General features: G+C 35.8%; 2 protein-coding genes across 8 annotated transcripts in view; both read left to right on the top strand.

The window, feature by feature from the left end:
- The window catches only part of PHLDB2 (pleckstrin homology like domain family B member 2), a 207338-nt gene extending 199231 nt beyond the window's left edge, over positions 1–8107 (top strand). For all 6 annotated transcript variants that reach the window (XM_073231692.1, XM_073231691.1, XM_073231693.1 and 3 more), the window contains 3 exons: positions 1677–1896; positions 5526–5611; positions 6224–8107. In XM_073231692.1, the coding sequence (XP_073087793.1) occupies positions 1677–1896; positions 5526–5611; positions 6224–6364 (447 nt within the window). In that variant the 3' untranslated portion in view covers positions 6365–8107. The remainder of the gene's footprint in view (positions 1–1676; positions 1897–5525; positions 5612–6223) is intronic.
- A 1601-nt stretch (positions 8108–9708) lies between these two features.
- On the top strand, positions 9709–21102 carry ABHD10 (abhydrolase domain containing 10, depalmitoylase). Of its 2 annotated transcripts, XR_012129211.1 has the most exons (6): positions 9709–10419; positions 12696–12879; positions 17991–18102; positions 18427–18564; positions 19324–19427; positions 20291–20423. XR_012129211.1 is itself a non-coding variant. In XM_073231694.1 (5 exons), the coding sequence occupies exons 1-5, from the start codon at positions 10287–10289 to the stop codon at positions 20633–20635; spliced, it is 912 nt and encodes a 303-aa protein (XP_073087795.1). In that variant the 5' UTR covers positions 10243–10286; the 3' UTR covers positions 20636–21102. The 2 variants fall into 2 exon arrangements, 1 of the variants encoding a protein (XP_073087795.1); XM_073231694.1 differs by lacking the exon at positions 19324–19427 and having other exon boundaries at positions 10243–10419; positions 20291–21102.
- Positions 21103–21554: the final 452 nt, after the last annotated feature.

Below are 21554 nucleotides of genomic sequence, written 5' to 3'. Positions count from 1 at the left end.
TTAGCCCTTGAGGGGGCTGTAACTAAGAGAAAGATGTGCATCAGTGAGCAAAATAATGTGTGTTTATTTCAAAACTCACTGGCGACCTAGTAACCAAATGACACGTCACTCTAGCCATGCGTGGAACATTTTGATGGGTGAGCCACTTTTTCTTCTACACATTTTTTTGAGTATATTTAAAAGGATGTTTTTTGAGCAGCTTTGAAAAATTCAACTGGATTCACTACTGAAAACAAATGCAACACCCAAACTAAAGCCTTTGGTTAAGGAGGGGAAGATGTTCTATTGGGCCATCTTTTGGAGGCAAACATTCCTAAACAGGATAATGTTATCAGCCCAGTTTCTTGGTGGTGGTGTTAGTGTTTTTTCTCTTCTAACCACTATATTGTCATACATGTCACCTTTGCTACCCCCATCCACGCACGTGTGCAAGGCTACTGAACTCAAGCAAACTGCAGGAAACCACTCACTCACTTATCTTCCCATCTTGATCATCAAAGAATTTGAATCTCTGACAAGGGCTGCTTACATATTTTGTTTTCTGAGGAACTAAAATAAAATTCTGACTACCATGTAATTTAAAGTTCAACCCAGTTTTACCAAGGCTTACTAGACTTAAACATAAAAGGTACCATTTTCCTTATTCTTCAGAGTTGCTGGCAGTTTGACTGCACAGCCATGAGAGATTATTGATAAGGCTTTTTGCTATGAGTGTAAGTACATCTGTGACATCTGTTTCCATACAAAGTGCCACAGAATCAAAGGAAAAATATTGAAGGAAAAGTAAAACTTGTTTATTTCATTATGCCAAACTTCTGCCAAAATTTGATTCACAATGAAGGTCATCCGTGCCTTTTTGGTATCTGAAGCCAAACCAAAGGACACAATTCTGTATTAATCCTAATTACAAGGGTTTGCCTCCAAGTATATGATTAGGTCATTTTCCCCTGGGCAAAGTGGTGGGCTTATTTAACAGAATAAAATAAAGCATCATTTTAGAAGTATTATCCATGGTGATATGTGCTTCCTAGATTAGAGGAACCTCTACTCCAGCCATCATAAAATAAAAGGCTTCTTTGTACACCTGTTGTCTGATCCTAACAGTTCATCAGGCACAGCTATGATGCCTCCTCTTACTCATTTGAGCTTCACTTTTAAGCACATACATCTCTGCGTTCCATTTCTATCAGAGTGTGTATGTAAGCCAACATACAGCTTTGGGAGATCTTGCGGAGGTAGTTTTTACTAAACCATGTGCAGTCATTGATTGTTTAAGGAGAAATATTATTAAGTTGTGGCAGGGACTTTACAATGGAGGTGTCCTCATCTGTAGGAAGCAGCTCAGATAGCTTCATGCCTCATTTCTGCTAGTTTTAAGTGCCAAGTATTTCTTTTAAAGTTAAGATTAATGACAGTTTTCCATTTCCTCATCTTTCCATTTCAAGGAATAGAAGCAACTTTCTGAGTTTACGCATTCCCATCCTTTTATCATAACATCTTTCTTAAAATTCTATCTACTTTTTTAGATTCCAAATGATAATGTTTCTCTTAAGTTCTCATAATCACATGGGCATTTTAATACTTAGGTTTTTCAGCTCTTTTTCACTTCTAAACATCTGTGACCTAAAGCCAAACAGATGATTAGCTAGAGATGAGATGGGTTTGTGCTTTTGCAGGCCCGACCTTTGACACGCTATCTGCCTGTCCGGAAGGAAGACTTTGATTTACGGAGCCATGTAGAGACTGCTGGCCACAGTATTGATACTTGTTATCATGTATCAATCACAGAGAAGACCTGCCGAGGATTCCTCATAAAAATGGGAGGAAAAATTAAAACTTGGAAAAAACGTTGGTTTGTTTTTGATCGAAACAAGCGCACATTCTCTTATTATGCAGGTAGGTGATAAAAAATTGTAAGTGATATATTCAAATCAGGAACCCTCTGTTAAAGAGCAAAGCCAATAAATTCAGCTTAAATAGGTAAATTGGTAAGTAATAGAATTAATCCCAATATTAGCTTTATAGATGTATGTTGGTTTCAGATTATAAGGTCTACACGCTATGGATTTCCTTTCCATAAGTAATTATTCCTTTTCAAATAATAAAAATTGTGTTTGAAAAGTAGGAGTTAGTCTATTCTAGTTCTGAAATAAGCTCAAGACCAAGTAAGTAGTAAGGGAAATGAACTTTTTTGACTAAAATATTGTCTTTTAAACCACAAGGCCAGGGAAAAAAAGGCTTCTATTTATTTATTTATGGTCATATATGCCCTATTTAAGTCACACACAGTTAGACAGCCTTAGCTGACAGTCGTTCAACTATATTTTATAAGCTAGAATGGTCATTTAAGTACAGAGTAAAGCTCATCAGTGAACTAGTATTTATTAATTGAATGAAATATTGTTGGATTCTTTAAATGATGGAGTATAAAGAACATACCTCATGAGTCTTCTATAAATACAGGAAGATCTGTGGAACTGGTGTACTTATTAAAAAGTCTCATATTTTATGAAACATGTCCTTTACCAGCGCAAGTATAGCTCGCTCTTTCCAACTACTGAAGTGGCATACCGGAGCATATGAGCACACTCTGCTTTGGGATACTGTATCAGCATTTATGAGCATTGTCAGGATTTTTATGAAGTGTGTCAATGTCATAAAAACATGACAAAATTTTAATCTGTAGTATGTCAGGATATGTTTATGAAAAGAGGTGTGAGAAACCAAGAAGCATGTGGAAGCAGAGAAACACTGGCTGTGGAGCCCCCGAATTGGGGTGAGGAGAGGGTGGGGTGCCTGCTTTCAGTTAGGTGCTCTTTGGGGTGAGGGTGTGGGTTCCAGTTAGAATAGTGGGAAGTGGCCTAAAGCAAATACCTTAACCGTCACACCTTCCCTGCTTGCCTCTCTCGGGGCTCTCTGATCATGGGTTTTATATAAGAGACTGCAGAGACATTCTCTTCAGTTAGAACAATAGAAAAGATGCCTACTTAATAAGAAATGACAATATAATGTCTGCAAAGTGCACAAACAAAACTTTGCTGAATGCTAGTCTCCACAGACAAGCCTCACCCAGAATTTTCCAAAAATAAAATTTTAAATAAACTCAGACAAAACAGCTTCACTCTTCTTCCCTGCTCCTCCCTTACTCTGGGAGCCTCCTTTCCTCTTTCAACTTCAGCGGGGTGGGGGTGGGGGGTGTTTCAGTGCCCCCTGCCTTCTGACCATGTAAATGCATTTTTCCAAATTTAAACTATTTGGTGACAGGCTTCAATTTTTTTTTTTTTTTTTTAGGTATCAAAACTTCTGGTACATGAGTGATTTCCAAGAGCTGTCATACATAAAACAGACAAAACTTATGAATTCAGTTCAGTCCTTCAATATTTACATATTACATAACTGACCAGTGAGACTTACTTGGACAAATGCTGCCCATTTGGCTCTGTTTACAGCCATCATCAGCTTTGTCTGCTCTCACCCCGAACCCTCCCACTCTATCCCCAAACACCACCAAGTGCAAAAATAGATCTGTCCACAAGAAGTCATGCACATTGCAGTTCAGGCTGGACTTGGTCCCATAGGCGCACGCCCCGTCAGCTTGTCAGTGAGGTACATGGCTGTGGTATGTGTGCAGCAGCTGTAAACACGAGTGTTGAAAGGAGAGTCATAGGTTCTGTGTTGATTGTGCCCTTGACCTCTGTGCTTGGTCTCCTGCATATTAACTGGTTAACCTCAGAAGAATCTCTAAAAAAAAACCAAGGCAAAGAAAGTATGTCTGTAAATTGACAGGATAATGCTATTAAAACAGAACTAATAGCATTATGTCATCAATTTACAATAGCATTATTGATTCCTTTAGTTCACCACATCCTGGTAAGGCCTGCATTTTTCAGAGGTCTTTCTCATACATGAAGTGCCTTACGAACGGAAGTTTCATTTTCCAGTTTTTTGCCTGCTCAGACACTGACAAGCTTTACATTTGTCTCCAGATAAAAAATTTTATATCTGTTTTCAGAAAGCAAAGTATTACTGTATTCCCATGAATGTTGAAGAATCCTTTCCAGCAAATGTTTGAGAGATACACTGACTTCCTCTTCACAGAAACTGGTTGAGACCCACTGAACACAGTATTAATTAAAACAGTTGTTTCCTAAGGAAGAGCAGCAGAAAAAAAAACACACAAATATAGTCCATGGTCCAATAAGTTAGGGAAATGCTGGGTCAAATGCAACTAAAAAGATGTATTTCCTACTGAAAACAAAGTACTCAGGACTGTTTTTTTTTCAGACCAGCTCTTTATTGTTGGGAAAAGAAACCTTCATTAGTAAAAAATGTGCAATAAATATCTAGGTAATGAAAGTAAGTCTCTTTTCCATCAGAGAAGTTCTGGCCTTTTCCTGCTATTAAATCTAAAATATCTTTTCAGATTTTCTCATTCACTTTTAAATATGTTTCAGTCTGAATACGTATTTTTCTTAAATGCAATAAGGCCAAATTATTCACCCTGTTCATAACTTCATTCACATAAACGAGCACATTGTAGATTCCATTGCATGACTGGTCTGTAATTGAAGCACTCCTGTGTAGAAGTGCAAGCAGATCTTTTGCAGCCTTGTGCTATAACAAACATAAATTTGTGCATATGTGCATGAGTAGCTCTTAGAAAATAAAGTTTCAGAAGTGGAATTGCTGAGTAAGAGGATGTTTTGCATTTTTCATAGTGTTTGTTCTACCAAATTGCATTTTGAAGGGGCTTTCTTAGTTGCTCTTTTGCCAACAGGATATGATAGAGTCTCTTTCTCTGCATCCTCATCCATGCTTTTAAATTCTTTAATATGCTCACATGTATTATGATTCTTGCTGAGTTTAAATTACAAAATATTTCAAGAACTTATGCATCACAGAGTGATGCTGTTGGGTGGTGATTTGATTGTTTGTTGTTGTTTTATGTTTGGTTCAATTTTTATGGCAATTCTAATGAAATCTTAGAAACCGTTTAGAACATACTGCAGTGAAAGGACATTAAATTATTGACATGAAGCTCTATCAAAAATGGGAAAAAAAGTATGCTAGACAAGAAATTGATAGGATAGAAATATAACTATAATATTACTTTATAAGTGAAAAAACACATTTTACCAATTTTATGACAGCAGCTCTACATGTTAATATTTCCATTACAGTGACTATCTTGGACAATGTGGGGAAATAATTTGGATCTTTCTTTCTCAATGGTATTTATACTTTGCATGCAAACCTGAGAGTCAGTAGTTCTGAGTTATCTATTGCCTGATAATTTGCTGGAGAACCTTGGACAAAGTTACTTAGATCCTTAGGTTTGGGCTGATAATTCCATCTTCTTACTCTTTTTTTTTTTTTCAGCATAAAACTAGGATAATATACTAACCCAGAGTATCTAAATCAATCTTAGGTGATTTAAATACTAGATAAATATTTTAATGACTATAATGAAATTATAATTTGCTGTCAATGGTAATAAAGTGTTTAACACTCATCTATCATTTCAGATAAGCATGAAGCTAAATTAAAAGGAGTAATATACTTTCAAGCCATTGAAGAAGTATATTATGATCACCTCAAGAATGCTAATAAGGTAGATATTCATTTCCAGATTCCTAAAATTTGAATGCATAATTAAGTTGGGAAAATGGTCGGGGGTTTTTATTCTAAGCAATTTAAATTTGTTGTTCTGACATAATGGATAAATAAGATCAGAATGGTGCTGAAAGAGTAAACAGAAGTAATTAGTACAGATGATCTGGTAAAAAAAAACGTCATCATGAAGTGAGGAAATATTCTGGACATACAGGCTTGGGAGACCCTGTAAGTGACTCTTCGCTATGGTTCAAAGGAGTTATCACCTGGTGATAAGGACAGATCTTGGTGGGACTAAAAATAATACCTATGATTTTTTGAGTACCCAACTCTCAGGTTGGTGCCCTGCTAGAGCTTTACAAAGTAGCTGCTAAGAGGATGTGTGTGCTCTCTGTGTCAGATTTCTTGCACCAAAAGGCCAGAAAGATAGTCAATCTTGAGAAAAGTGCTGGAGTGAGGGCACAGGTTATACTAGAGCAAAAGTAATGCCTTCATAGATTTCTATAAATTGGAACTTTTAAAGAGGAAGAAGCCCTCACATATGTCTGTATTATTTAATGTTATAATTTCAAGATGTGTGTTTTACAATCATTTCCTTTTCTGATTTTAGAGTCCTAATCCATTACTCACCTTTAGTGTCAAGACACATGACAGAATCTACTATATGGTGGCCCCATCTCCAGAAGCCATGCGGATCTGGATGGATGTTATAGTTACTGGAGCAGAAGGTTACACCCACTTCTTGTTGTAGTGAAGTGGCATGATGGTCCACTTCAGGGCAGACTGCAGTAATCTCTTACAAAAGTGAAGCCATATGCAATTCCAGATGGAAAGACCCGATGGATCTATCCCTTTAACTGTGTATACTCAGAACTCCTTTCACACTAGCAGAAAGTCATTTGCAGAAGAGAAAGAAGGGGTTTTATTCAAAGCTCGATCATACAGCAAAAGAGCTGAAGCACCTATGAGAAAGAAAACACTATTTTGGTAAAGAGCATCACTAAAATAACATTTCTTATAAACTATTTTTTTTATCAGTTGATTTTGGTGAAATAAACAGTTTACAATATGTCCCTATGTACTTGGAAATATGGAATTGTTTGAGCACCCGAATCATTGGCATTGACATTATTGGCAGTCAACTGACTTTTCTAAAAAGGAACATTTTACTATAGGTTATTTTATAAATATAAACAAATAAGGGCTTGGGGAAAATATATTTTAGAAGGAGTTTTGCCTGAACTTTTAAGTACCGCATCAAAACCAAAGACTTGACTCCTGTTTAATAGTAGTAGTTGCAAGTGATGAACTGCATTTAGTGTTACTATACATTTTTAAATAAGTACTTAGATGCCATCAGGTGCCCAAGAAGTTGACTTTGAAAAGTCAACACCGATATAAGCTCTCTCTCTCTCTCTCTATATATATATATATAAAATACACTGACATATAGTGTATATATATATATATATATATATTTAGCAAACCACTTTTTTGTACAAGAACTGCTTAGATAGAAGCAGTCTGAGAAATTCTACCACATTGGGCAGTTCAAAATGAAGAGAATAAGTAGTAGTGTCAGCAGGAGCTTGTTTTGCTGAAGATTCCTCCATTTCCAGTGCTGAGAATAAAGGCAACCAGTAGCCAATTTCCTTCAGATTGTCTGATTTATCTTTGTTGAAAAGCATCCCTGTTAATTGCAGCCTCACCTGACATAACTGTGAAATCAGAGCTGTTTTCACCAAAGAACAAACCAGTTAACATACTCATTTACAAAAATAGTATAGTTCTATTAAAAGGCAGATGAAGTTCAACTTAATGTCTCTGCAATGTACTATTTTATGATATATTTCTTTTACAATTAACCTGTGCTTTTAGAGTTAAATTAATTTTTGTTGAATGAAATGACTTCCGGAAAGTCTCTTTTATAACAGTTTTTCAAATGTCTTTTATCCTGGCTTGTCATGTTATGTGTTTGCAAGTATGAATGTACTCATTCCTAAAACTTGGCAAATGAATAGAAATAGAAAATTATGTTATTTGCTAGTAGGAAGTTAAATGAGTAGGAGTGTATATAAAATCATTGTCAGGCCTGACTGGGTACAATGTTTTACAAATTTGCAGTGTGGTATGTATACATGTATACATGTTGGCAATAATAAGATTTTGCAACTGGATGACACATGATTTTACTTGAACAGTGAAGGACAAAATCACAATTGCAGAAGACATTTTTATAATCTGTTTTTTCAGAGATCCCTACACCCTGTAATGATCTCAAGTTGCCAAAATTTTGTTGGTTAGTGTAAAGATGTAACTTTTCTGAACTGTACTTTACTTTCTTCATTGGATTGTAAAGATATTCTAATCAACTTTATACCTTGCATGATGTAGTAAACCTTTTAAATATGTGTGTTAAAATATGTTGAGTTTGGATTAAAATGTTGACCAGATTTCACATTTGAAAATAAACTCATCTCTCTTTAGGAAATTACCTATTGGTAACATGACGGGATGGATTTATCAGCAAAATGCAGTTATAGAGTCTACATAAACGTGGTTGTATGCTAACTTTATCATTTGTAACTTATAAATTGAAGTAATTAGAAGTATCTCTGGTCACATTCTTGTTGCTAACAAAATGAGATAACCCCTGAAAAATCTGACAACTTACTGTCTCTTTGGACAGATGCAATTATTACTGTGGATGGCAGGGACTACATTTACTTATCCTTCTATGTGACAGGGAACAAATGAGAACAAGTCGTATTCTTTTCATTTTTCTGCACATAAAATACAAAAATCTGCAAAAATTAAGGGAGAGAACAGGGACAGGAATAACTAGGAGTATTTGCAATTATCCAAAAAATATAGGGAGAAGTGTTTATTTTGTTAAGATACAAGGGATCGTGAAGGGCCATGCAAACGGGGTCACGCAGGGATTTAGTGCCTCTGGAGTCTATAGAATAGGTCTATTGGAGAACTGGCGAAATAGCTCAGTAACTTTCAGTTTCCAAAATTTAGATCAGGAAAGATCTTAGTAGGACTAAAAATAATAACTATTATTTTTTGAGTACCCAACTCTCAGCTTAATGCCCTGCTAGAGCTTTACAGAGTGGCTGCTGAGAGGACGTTTGGGCAGTTTCTGGTGCTACAACTCAAGAAAGATCTACTCAGTTTTTATTTCTCCAGTTTTTTTAGTGTGTTTCCAAAGGAAAGGTTCTCAAGACCCCAAAGATAGGGTAGATTTGCATTTAACTAGCACCAATCGTTGCTCCAGAATTTATGACCAAGACAGTAAAATGGCTTCAAATTACTATACCAGCCACAGTTAATTTTAAGTAAAAAAAAAAAAAAAATTAGTTACGGCCTTATGTGTTGATGCCCGAGGTCCCCAGGAATTACTTTGAAGAGTGTCAAAGCTGGAATCCAGAAACATTTATACCACAATTTATTCAACCATTTTTTCATTATTAGCTATTCCATTTTTTTTCTTCTGTTTGCCTCTAAAAATGGTGCTGTTAATAGACAATATGCATTCTTATGAACGAGTATTGTTCTTTATAGGAGAGTCATAAATGGGGCCACTGGGTCAAAGGACATTGAAAATGATGCATATCTCAGATGTGGTCAGATTACCTGACAAGAGTTTAGCACTTCACCCTCCCATCAACCATGTGTGCTATTTTCCCAGCAACCTTGACAATAGTTGCACTTTGAAATTTTTGCCAGTCTGATGGGTGGGGGGGAAAATGGAATATTATTCTTTTAATTCACATTTTTTTTTCAATTAATGAATCATCTTGATATACATGAACTACCTATTCATAGCCATTGGCCAATTTTATTGCAATTTTTATCATTCCTAGGAGCAGGCTGAATAGAAATTTCAATACTGTTTATCTATGCTGTAAAATCAATTTTTCTAGACTCATTTGAGTCGAGTTGCCTTTTGCAATTCAAATATTTTCAGTTAGTATACAAACAAGGTTTTATTCTTTCTGATTTGGGGGTTCCATATCTTTCATGGTAAGTCCCTTCTTTCCCCAGACTTTAAAATATTCTCTTAAAGTGTTATTTAATCCTCTCAATTTTATTCCTTTGTTGAGATTGTTTATGTACTGGGATTTACTTTTGCATATAGCATGAGGCAAGAGTCAGAATAATCCAATTATTTAACAGTCGGTCATACAAATAGCTAAAACAAATTGGAGAGGGGCGAAGGACTGGGGAATGTTCGACAGCACTCCAGGCAGCAGGATTAAGGTCAGCTCTCGGAAGCATTTCCGGTAAGAGTGAGACAGCCTTGAAAAGAAGGAAGTCTAGTGTTTTATGTATCCTTCCCTAGTGTTCGGTTTCCTATCTAGAAACGTTGGCTGCGGCTTCCGACCTTGGAGTATCTAACTGCCCACCGACAAAGTAGCTATCGAGCCACTCAAAATATTCCAAAATGCCAGAAGCAAAAAATCCGTAAGGGGAAAACCAACAGCCTAACAGTGAAAGGCTGCCAAGAGCGACGACGCTCTGCGCAGGTGCGCTCTCCGATGTTGACAATCATCCGGGTGCCCTTCAGCCGAGAACTCACGTCCAGGCGGCGGCGCACGCGCAGCCTCGGTTCCTGTGCGCGGTGGGCGTCGCTGCTGGTCCCAGGGGGCGCAGGGGCCGCCGGGAAGATGGCGGGGGCGGGCGCGGTATCTGTGTCGGCTTGCCGGAGGTGGGGCTGGGCGGCAGTCTCCTTTGGCTTACACCGTGGCCTCCGCGAGGTACTTGCTCGGCCACGCGAACAGGCGCCACAGTGGCTCCCAGGTAAGTATCGAAAGGCGGGAGTAGGACGCGTTCTTTCGTACGCCCTGCGTTCCACCATGTCCAGCGCGATTTTGGCGCCTCGTTCAAAAATGCTGTTCTTTGTTTCTCAGTACCCCAGTCCTAGACTTTCCACCACTCCGGTGAAGATTGTGATGAGAACTCTGGCGGTGGGTGTCCTGGAATTCCTAGGCCTTGCTGGTGTTTTACGCTCTGCAGTTTTAGGATCCCACGCTCTGCCTGCCTCTCCAGCATTAAGCGACTACACTTAAGAAAAATTAAGGCATGCATTTAATGCGTTTGATTGTTAATTGCTTTTTCCTTGTATTCTCTGAGAGTTGTAAGAGGTTTACAGATAGTGATTCTGTCTGTTGAGATGCCTAAACTTGCCCTTCCTTGCCTTGAGGGAATTTACAATATGAACATTTTCTTTGTAGAAATGTAGGCGTCATCATCAAGCCTAATTTCTAGTTTTGTCTTCGCGACACTCCCGCTCAGGGAAAGCCATTACTGTACAAAAGAAACTGGAATGGGGACCAAAAGTCAGAGCATCTAAATATTTCCTTACTTGTGTTTGATTCTTCTCTGTACCATTGCACTCTTACCCCGACCCCTCATATGCATAAGTCTTTCTGAATTACGTCTTTCTATTCGATTTTGTTGTTTCACACCCTGACCATACAGCTGTCAGGTGCATGGTGCTTGGAATGGGGATTGTCATTGAAGGTACCCTTTGTTTTGAGTTAAGCATACAGTTAATTGTAATGTATACAACCAAAATACGTGCTGTATATATAAGTTCCTCTGGGGAAGTATGGTATGTCTATTCATTGTGCAGAGTATAAACTCTTTCGTGTATTTGGCAAGCATTCATTGAGCACTTATGCACCAGGCTTTGAAATAATCCATATAGTACAAAGACCTTTTATAGATACAGTGTTGAGAACTTGTCCACATTTAACTCACCGAAATTGGACAAATTCTAATTGACTGGGAAGAAATTCCTGTTTGGAGAAGTAATGTAAAGAGGAGGATAGGAAGCATTTTTTGAGTGCTGAACTGCAGAAACGGGAAATGAACTTTTTTTGCTGATACAATCTGCCAACAAATGTGAGTGGCCCCAGCCAGCTCTGTTTATCACTAAAAGTTTTAAATTTGGCATATTTCACTATACATTGAAACTTTGAAACAAATTTACATGTGAAGGGGACAGCTTTAAGGTCTTCAATTCAGTTTTTTAAAAATCACCTTCTCAAATCCAAAATGAGGAAAACTGTCATCTCACATGGAAAGGCTGAGAAATTTTCCTGAGCCACAATAAAGTGGAGGAAGGTTTCATTTAATATAAAAGAAGAGATTTTGTTGGTCCAGAAAGACTAAGAAAATACACAAATCTATTTACTTTAGAGGGGAGGAGTCACTTAACCATAAATGTCATTTCGCTTTTAAGTATCTTTCTACTTTTTTTAAAGAGCAAGTATTGATTTTATAGTAGGGAAAGATATTTAAAAACAATGAAACAAAAAAAAAAAAAACAATGAAACAGAGTACCCTTGTGCAGTTTATCAGTTGTGCTGTTGCCCTTAAATTGCACTAAGATCTGTGTGTCCCATTCACGGAAAGCCAAAACAACAATAAAACACACAGTGCTTGCAGTGCCCTGTGAGAAATCTTTTACCAACAATGATACTATCATATACTATTCAAGGTTACTTGTAAGGAAACTGCTCATGAAACTCAGCTCAGCTGATACAGAATCATGATTGGCTATTATGGCAAGTAATAAGAGGGACACAGCACCTTCCCCTTTGAAGCAATTTTCCAAGGGCAGACCAAACTTGTTTCTCCCCTTCCCTGCCAAAAAGTAGAGTATCGGAAACTCCTTAAACATTAAAAAAATTAAAAAGAAGGAAGAAATCTTGCAAGAGAGGGCTAAAACTAATGTAATTAAAACAATGTTGATTGGTACTATTTAGGACATATGAAAAAACAGCAACAGGAACACATTTTTGACCAGTTCTCTATCTTATTGCCTTAAAATTTCTCCCTCATTGTGTATTTTGGAAGAACCAAGATTGTACCTTGCTCAAAGGTACTGATTTTGACATGATTTTTAACAGATACCATGCACAGACTTGTGACTTAAATACTTGAAGTCTGTTTTGTTTTTCTTATTAAATGGAAATAGTCCTTGACACCAAAGTTAAGACTGAAAATATATATGATTTTCCAAAACTGTATTTGCAGACTATAGTTTATGTTTTGTGTACTTTGTTTAGCTTGCAGACAAAAGACATCAGTCTCTTTCCTTAGTCGACCAGACCTTCCAAACCTGGCTTACAAGAAGCTAAAAGGCAAAAGTCCAGGAGTTATCTTCATCCCTGGCTTTATTTCTAATATGAATGGTACAAAAGCACTGGCGATTGAAGAATTTTGCAAATCTCTAGGTCACGCCTATATAAGGTAGGAACAACACATTTCAGAGAAAATATTACTGCCATTCATCATGACAGTGGAGAGTTATTTCTGCCTTAACCAACTGAAGCAAATGCCAGCATTTTTACAGATTAATTTATTTTAATGGTCTGTAAACTTTCATCTTGTTATTTTGGATTCTTGTAAATACAAACTTTAAAAGACTTTTTTTAAAGGTCTTTGCCACACTGACTTCACTGGCAAAGAATGAAACTAGTGCTAACTAAACTCTTTAGGTACAATAATCTAACAATCTAACAACAAACCAATATACTAGTTGGCTTTCTTGTAATCTCTTGTAATTATATAGTTCCACTGGGGACTTAGGGACTTTTATTTGACCAATGTTTGCTACCTTACTTTTAAAATACATGTTTTAAAATAATGTATTTCTTTAAAAAAATACTGTGAAATTAGTATTATATAATTCACATGTCCACTGAGTTTTCTCTTTCCCCTCGTTCCTGTAATCTGAGTACATATAAGCATAAATAAGGCTATGTGTTCGCTAAAACTTGAGTTCACTATTCCTAATATTTCACACTGATATTTTGTTAAAATAATGTGTTGATGGTGTTGTGATTGTTTGTTTACCTGTAACAATAATTTAGTGCCTAATTTGCCAGAAGAGGTAGTATCATTTAGTAGAGAGAATACTGGCCTAGAATTCAAGAAACATAGGTTTTAGAATCAATACAAGCAATAACTGTAGCAAGATGAGTCATTTAATATACATTGGACTTATTTTCATCATGAAAAAGGAGAAGGTTGGACTGAAGATAATTTCTGAATTCTTTTCTAGTACTAATAGCCTAAAAATGTATTCCTCTAAATTTTTACAAGTTTCACTAACATTCACTTAGTAGGTCTAAAAAGTATAGCTTTTAGAAGTAAAATAAATACTTTACAAAAAACAGACTTCATCTGTTCAGTGTACTAGTAGAAATTATATCAGTTATATAGATTTATTCTTGCTCCTTTTATCAAGTTAACAATTATTTCATTTTCTTGCTCAGAATGTTTAAAAATCTGTTTTGACTTAACTGTTATTCTGAACACTGGACTAAAACTTTTTTTTAGTACAATTCATTTTATTATTATTATTCCAGAACAAGGAAACATTTCCAGGTTTATTTTCAATTTCAGTTTGAAACTTAATAGTCTTTAATCTGGTAATCACCAATGTATAAATTATAAAAACAAATTTGGTAGTACTCCAAATTCAATGCACAAGAATCTTTTCGATCCAAAGCATTTTTCTTAACTACAGAACAGTCAAAATCTGTTCATTTAAAACACATGGGTTAAACTAATATATTTCAATTTATTATGGATATCACATATGGAATGTAAAAGATATTACATTTCTTCAGATATCATTTATTTCATTCGGCTCAATTTTGTGTTTCCTGTCATCCATTCCACAAGGCCAGTCAAGACTGGAGTATTTTTGCAAGTAGACGTTCTAACACTATACTGGGTGCTGTGAAATATAAATGATTAATAATAAAAGATGGTCATTGCCCTTAAAGATCAGGATGGGGAAACACAAGATAAAATACATATGAGAAATCAGGCAAAAAAAACTCATCATACTGTTATAATGTCAAAAGAGCAGTATACTTAGTTGCATAACATGAGAGAAAACTGGGGATTGAAGTAGACAGAAAACTTCATAAAGGCACACTAAAGAATAGTTAGGATCTGACCAAGAAGGAGAAACTGTCCAGGAAGGGGGACTGCCCTGATGAAAATATGATCATTTCAGAAAAACTGCTATTATTCTCCTTTTTGTCTGCAAAATAATCTGAATCAAGAAATCACTGTTTTACTAGTTCTTGAATTTAAATTGAGACTATGAGAGCTATAACCAATTCCTCTCTCCATATAAAACATACATCAGTTTTCTGTTTTTAAGAAGAAAATGCATATGAAACATATTTTCTTCTTAAAGGTACATTAAATAATTGTGATGAAATTATAATGTGTACAGACTTAGTGATGCTGTATTAAAATATTACTTAAGAATATTTCTATACTTTTATAAAGTTCATTTTATATTTGCTTTTATTAAATGTCATTGTAATCTAATCACTGTTAACTATTGATTTGTGTTGTAGCTTGTTAATAGATTTTATTTTCTATTTATTTCCCAATTTCTCAGTTTATTTTTGTTGTGATTTTGGCTGTAAAATTTAGGTCTTGAATGAGGAAATGGTTAGTTTTATATATTATAAAAGAAATGGTTTGCATGGCTATATGAAATGGTTTCTTAGTGTCCTATCACCATGCCTAAAATAAGATTGAGTCAGAGTGCAGGAATATAACACATGGCTTTAGGGCTAGTATTCTCTCATCACTGTTTCTAATAAAATTTTTAATTCTAGATTTGGGACTATGTCCCTGAGTATCAGAGTTGCTAGAACAGAGTTGTGTTACTGTGTTCAAAGTCCTAAGCTGCTGAATATGTTACAATTATCTTTGTCTCTTGGTTAGCATTTAGCAACAATGAACTCTATTTTTTACTTGTAACCTATTAGTGTCATAAAATGTTTATATTTTTGAAGGGGCTCTACATGTATTTTTGCATCTTCACCATGTATTTGGAAGGCAGCTGTAAAAGATGGCAGCAAGTAGAGATATCCAGTTGCCCCCGAAGGAGGGAAAAGGAGGATTAGCTGGTGCCTTTCTCCTTGTTTCTCTTGGGTCTGTCTGCTGTGTCCCCTGGACTGAAGAGAAATACTAACCCTGATTCAGCAGTTGCCTTGCTACAATTTCCCAAGGACCCGAAATCATTTCACTTACTACCTAAGAAAAATTTTAATTTCTTCTTCCATCACTTATAAATCCCTTATGTCTGTGAAAATATATATTACATATAAATTCTTATGTGTACACTAAAAACTCTAGGATTTATTAATTTTCACCAGATTTTAAGAGTAAGAAAAACATGAAAGCTTTACATTTGAATAAATTAATTCTTTTTACTTTTACCTTCTACTTCTGTTCAGTTAGTGTGCACCATAGTACCCAATGTGTGAGGTTTACCTGCCTAGCCACTGTGGAGAATGCAGAGGCAAAAATAAGATAATGGTGTTTACCCTCCAGGATCTTTGAGTCTCATATGAATGAGACCCATATACATACAAAAACGGTCCCATATACATACAAAAACTGTCTAAGAATGAAAAATATAATAAGTGGATGTGACTGATAAAAGTGATCTCTATAGAAGTTTGATTAGGTAGAGAGTTTTTTTCAGCTTGTCTAGGAAGCCTTTCTAGCAAAAAACCATCATTTTGGACTAAGCTTTGAAAAGGTATCCCAGGTGAAGGAAATAGTATAAGGCATGAAACAGAGACAGAAGACATAGAGCCCATTTTAAGATCAGCAAATTGATCAGTGTGACTAAAGCATGGATTTTCTGATGAAATGGTAGAAGTTCAATCCAAGATGACCAGAGTATAATGGTCTAAAGGAAACAGGCTAAAGCACTGCATTTTTATGTTGTATGTTACAGGGAGACATTGAAGTTAATGCCACATCCAGTACAGTGTTTTAGGAAAAGCCTGAAGGTATAAAGTGAATCCCTCTGGAGAGAGAAGAGTCATTGAGACACAGGAGGCTGCTGTGATAGGCTGGGTTTGGAGATAACAAAGACCCACACCAAGATACCTGTTTCACCAGATTGCAGAGATAAGGACAAATATGAGTAGAAATGAGAGTGATGGTACAGGGTAGGCAATGTTCTGTGCCCTGAAAAAACACATCTGAATAAAACAGTCTGCCCTTGAAGATCTGACAGTCTAGTCAGAGAGAGACAATACTTAAAACTTGATTATAAGATACAGTATGAAAAGTGTTAATTGAGCCCATACAAAAGAAGGTGACTGACTGGAAATGCACAGGGTGTACATGTCAAATTTCCTTAGAGGAGGTGACCTGACTTAAAGGATGGCTAGGAGTTTGGGTGGGGAGAGAGGTGGAGCAGCATGTAGACTCAAAGCTACAGAAGGGCTCATCCAGGGATTGGGAGTAGTTCACCGTGACTGGCATTTAGGATAATCTGCAGGAGTAGCAGGATACTTTCTGACTTATTAAATTGAGACTTTGAAGGAGGTAAAATTCACAAATCAGACTGTGTCTACAGGACTAAGGAAGGTGGAGAAACACACTAAGTTGGTGGGCTGGTGATAATGAATTTGATTCTGGTCTCTTCCCTTCCATTAATCGAGTAAATATATACTAAACACTTAGTGTGCAAGGTGCTGATGTAGGCATTGGAAAAACAGTGGTGAGCAAAACAAAGTCTGCGCATAGGGAGCTTCCATTCTGGAGTGGGAGACAGGCCACAAACACACAGACGGATAATCACAATATATAACATCAAGTAACAATACTTGCTCTGAAGGAAATGAAGCAAGGTGAGGAAATAGAGAATGACAAGAGAAGCGCAATTTCAGATTGAATAGTAAGAGAAGGTATGTCTGGGGATGTAACATTTGAACCAAAGACCTGGATGAAATGAGGGAAAACTAAGTGGGTATCCGGAGGTAGAGTATTCATTCTAGAGGGAAAAGCTGGTATAAAACTCCCAAGGCAGAAATGTGGGTGATGTATTCCATTAACTTCAAGAAGGAAAATGATGCATTTGGGAGAGAGGGAGAGAACAGTAAAATGAGATCAACGAGGTAGTCAGGGACCAGAGTATGGTAAAGACTTTGGATTTTATTTAAAGATTATGGGGAAGCCTTTGGAGGGTTTGTGCAAGACACGATTTTTGTTTTAGAAGGATCACTGCCATGTGGGGAATAGACTACAAGAGTGAAAAATGCAAACGGGAACTTACTAGGAGAACAGCATTAGTCCAGTCGGGAGAGGATAGTTACTGGACTGGGCTGGTAGCAGTGGAGGATGAGAAAGTGAGTGTATATAGGAGATGCTTGAAGGTTAAGCCAAGGATTTGCTGAAATATTTATTGACTTCAATGTTTTAATATATTTTAGAGATTGTAGTAATGATAAATAATGCTATCTTCCTTAATAATCAGAGAAGCAAATACATAGATATCTATATTTGGATGTTTTCTCTTTTTCTAGGTTTGATTACTCAGGAGTTGGAAATTCAGATGGTAATTTACAAGAATGCACAGTGGGAAAATGGAGAAAAGATGTTCTTTCTATAATTGATGACTTAGCTGTGGGCCCACAGGTAACTGTTTTTGTTAAGTATGATTATTAACATTAATATTTTAAATGTTTAGCAATTTTGATATTTGATTTTAAATTGTTCTCTTATTTTCACTTTCTCATAAAATGTAGTGTTTTACTTGACATTTATAAATTTTATTTTTATAATTTATTCTTTATTATAGACCTAGTACTATAACAAAAAGTAATCATAATTTTAACTATTTTATGTCAAATATTATAAGTCTGGGAGCTAATGTATATAAAGGTTCATGTATTCTATTAGTCCCCTTACAGAAAAGAAAAATAAATTCTTCTTTAAAACTATATATATTTTTAATTTTAGATACTAGTTGGATCCAGCCTCGGTGGATGGCTTATGCTTCATGCTGCAATTGCAAGGCCACAAAAGGTTGTTGCTCTTATTGGTATAGCTACAGCTGTAGATGGCCTAGTGATACAGTTTAATCAGCTTCCTACTGAGGTACGTCGCAGGCAACCTCAGCATATACCCGTCTTCTGCTTTCCTGAATATTTGCTCACGTGTCATCTGTCCTTTGAGTTATATGCTGGCCCATCTTTTGTCTTAGCTTTTTGTGCCCAGTCTCTCTACCCTCTTTAACTGTTTGGTCCTTCTTTAAAGTTTCCCTTTCTTTGCAGTCTCTTCAGATCATTCTGCCAAATATTTGAGCCACATTTGTGAAATCTCACTTTAAATTTCTTTTTTTAGCAACATTTTCTTTATTAATGTACTTATCTGGATCATAGTTCATGATCTCTTTCTGTACCTCTATTCTTATTTTGTGGCATATGGTAAGTAGTACCTATTCTTGTGATGATATTAGACTTGCTAATCAATTATGAAACACTCTTTTATTAGCCTGAAAGCTGCTTCAGATTAGCTCTCAGCAGAGCTCTCCAAACACATCACTCAGTCAGAATTAGCACTCAGAAGCTGAGTTCCCATTCCTGGCTGAGACACTTAGGTGGCATTCATTTTCTACTAATAATTCTCACCTTAAAAAAAAAGTGTCTTCATTACTAGTCTGTTCTTCAGCAAACCATGGTAAAAATTAGGTTTTTCAAATACCTGGGAAGATAGTTTATTATGCTTTATTGTTGAACATATGTTTAAGCACTTCAGTTAGACAACTGGATAAAGAAATAGTAGATATAGCTGTTTTATTTTTGTGTATTTTTGTTCTGTAATCATTTGCATTCTCCTTGGGTGTCTTTTTCCTAGGAATCTAAATGTCACCTGTGGGACTAAGTTCCTGGCAGGATGAGGCACAGAAAATTAAAGAAAGAAAACTATCTAGAGCATAAATATTTTCCATATTTTCTATAGTGAGTATATGTTACCTTAATTAGAAAAAAATGTTTAAGACAAATTATAACCTAAAAAAGAGAAATTCTTCACAAATCAAAAGATAATCAGTTACATTTTAGGGGAATATGTGTAGAAATTATATTATTGCTCAATTTTCAGGAAATACTTAGGAGACTTCGTTTGGTCATTGTGCCAAAGCAACAGATAAACTTTGTTCTCATTATGTAAGACTCGGGAAGCCAAAAAGTACATTTTTTTCATTCAGCCTAAAATTGTATATTTTATTGTCTCAGAGTAAACACTGTCTTCCTTTTCGTTTTTAGTTCTATGCTTGATTATTAATCTCCCCTTAACACATCCCCATTTTAGTAACTTTCCATATAGGTGCTCTTAGTCTTATGAAATTTTTTGAAATTTAAACAGTTCTTATTCCTAAAATTTTATTTTATATAACATGAATGAAACCAAGATAGAATCCAATAAATTAGTGTACTTTTTCTCCCCTTCATTTTCCCTTGCAGTTGGGGTGAAGCAACACCTGATTTAAGATGTTTATGTGATAGTGTTAGATAAATCTAAGTTTGAATCCTAGTCACAACATTTACTACCTTTTAACTCTGAACATGATATGTAACTTCTCTGAATTCTAATATCCTTTTTTGTAAAAATGAAATAACAACAGAATTAGTATCAGAATGTTATGACATACTACGTGTAAAATACCTGTCACCATACCCTACACATAGTATTTAATGAATGATAATTACCCTGGTTACATTTTCTCTCTTTTCCTCAAGGACTGCTTTCCTTAAATTATTTAAGACCACTGCATGTGTTAATGTGGCATAAGTACTTTTATTTTCCTCATTTTTCTCAACAGGTAAAAAAGGAAATAGAAATGAAAGGTGTGTGGACCATGCCATCTAAATACAGTGAAGAGGGAGTTTATCACATTCAGTATAGTTTCATTAAAGAAGCTGAACACCACTGCTTGTTACATAGTCCTATTCCTGTGACCTGCCCTATAAGATTGCTCCATGGCATGAAGGATGACATCGTACCTTGGCAGACATCCATACAGGTTGCTGATCGGTTAGTCAGCACAGATGTAGATGTCATCCTCCGAAAACACAGTGACCACCGAATGAAAGAAAAAGCGGACATTCAACTTCTTGTTTACACTATTGATGACTTAATTGATAAGCTTTCAACTGTAGCTCATTAAAATGACATTTTTCCTTGGTATGTAAACTCATGAATCCAGAAGATTGGAAGGATAACAAATTAAAAGACCCTGATACTTAGGCTTTTTTTTCCTTCTTTATTTTGTAAATATCACATGGGTATTTATTTAATGATGTATTTGCACAAGAGATTCAAATTGTGAAGAAAATACAAGCTACTGTCTGGAAAATTTTCTTCTTCAATCTTGATTTTTTTTTTAATTAAAATATTTCCTATTTTTTCAAGATGTATTTACCTTCTAATGCTTATGTTAACTGTGCCAGCTCTTAGTTGTGTTCTCTTCTACTTAGAATTGTCAATAAAGTTGCATTTTTTGTTTTGTATCATTGTATATGGAGATTTGTAAAATTGCTTCTGATTTTAAAACTCACAAAATAAGAGAATGTTTATTGAAATAATCTGAAATGGTTACAGAAATGTCTGAGTACAATAAAGTTTAAAAAATAAGGATATTATTACTTTATTATATTCTGCCTATTATATTTGAGCTTAAAATTAAGGGTATCCTTTTTTAAGGCTCAAAACTGGTAGTAATAAAAATGAGAAATATTTCTAAATTCTGACTTACATATCATATTTAAATGGGGCAATTTCATCTTTTTATTTATTTGTTTGTTTTTATTTTGGTATCATTAATCTACAATTACATAAGCAACATGGTTACTAGACTCACCCCATCATCAAGTCCCCACCACATACCCCATTACAGTCACCGTCCATCAGCATAGTAAGTGCTGTATAATTACTACTTGTCTTCTCTGTGCTATACAGCGCTCTCCATGCCCCCCCCCCACATTATGTCTGCTAATCATAATGCCCCTTTTTCCCCCTTGTCCTTCCCTTCCCACCCATCCTCCCCAGTCCCTTTCCCTTTGGTGATTGTTAGTCCATTCTTGGGT

Source organism: Manis javanica, chromosome 3 (assembly GCF_040802235.1).
Source record: "Manis javanica isolate MJ-LG chromosome 3, MJ_LKY, whole genome shotgun sequence".
Classification (NCBI taxonomy): Eukaryota; Metazoa; Chordata; class Mammalia; order Pholidota; family Manidae; genus Manis; species Manis javanica.
Note: the sequence above shows the minus strand (reverse complement) of the source record. Positions and strands in the feature narration are given on the sequence as shown.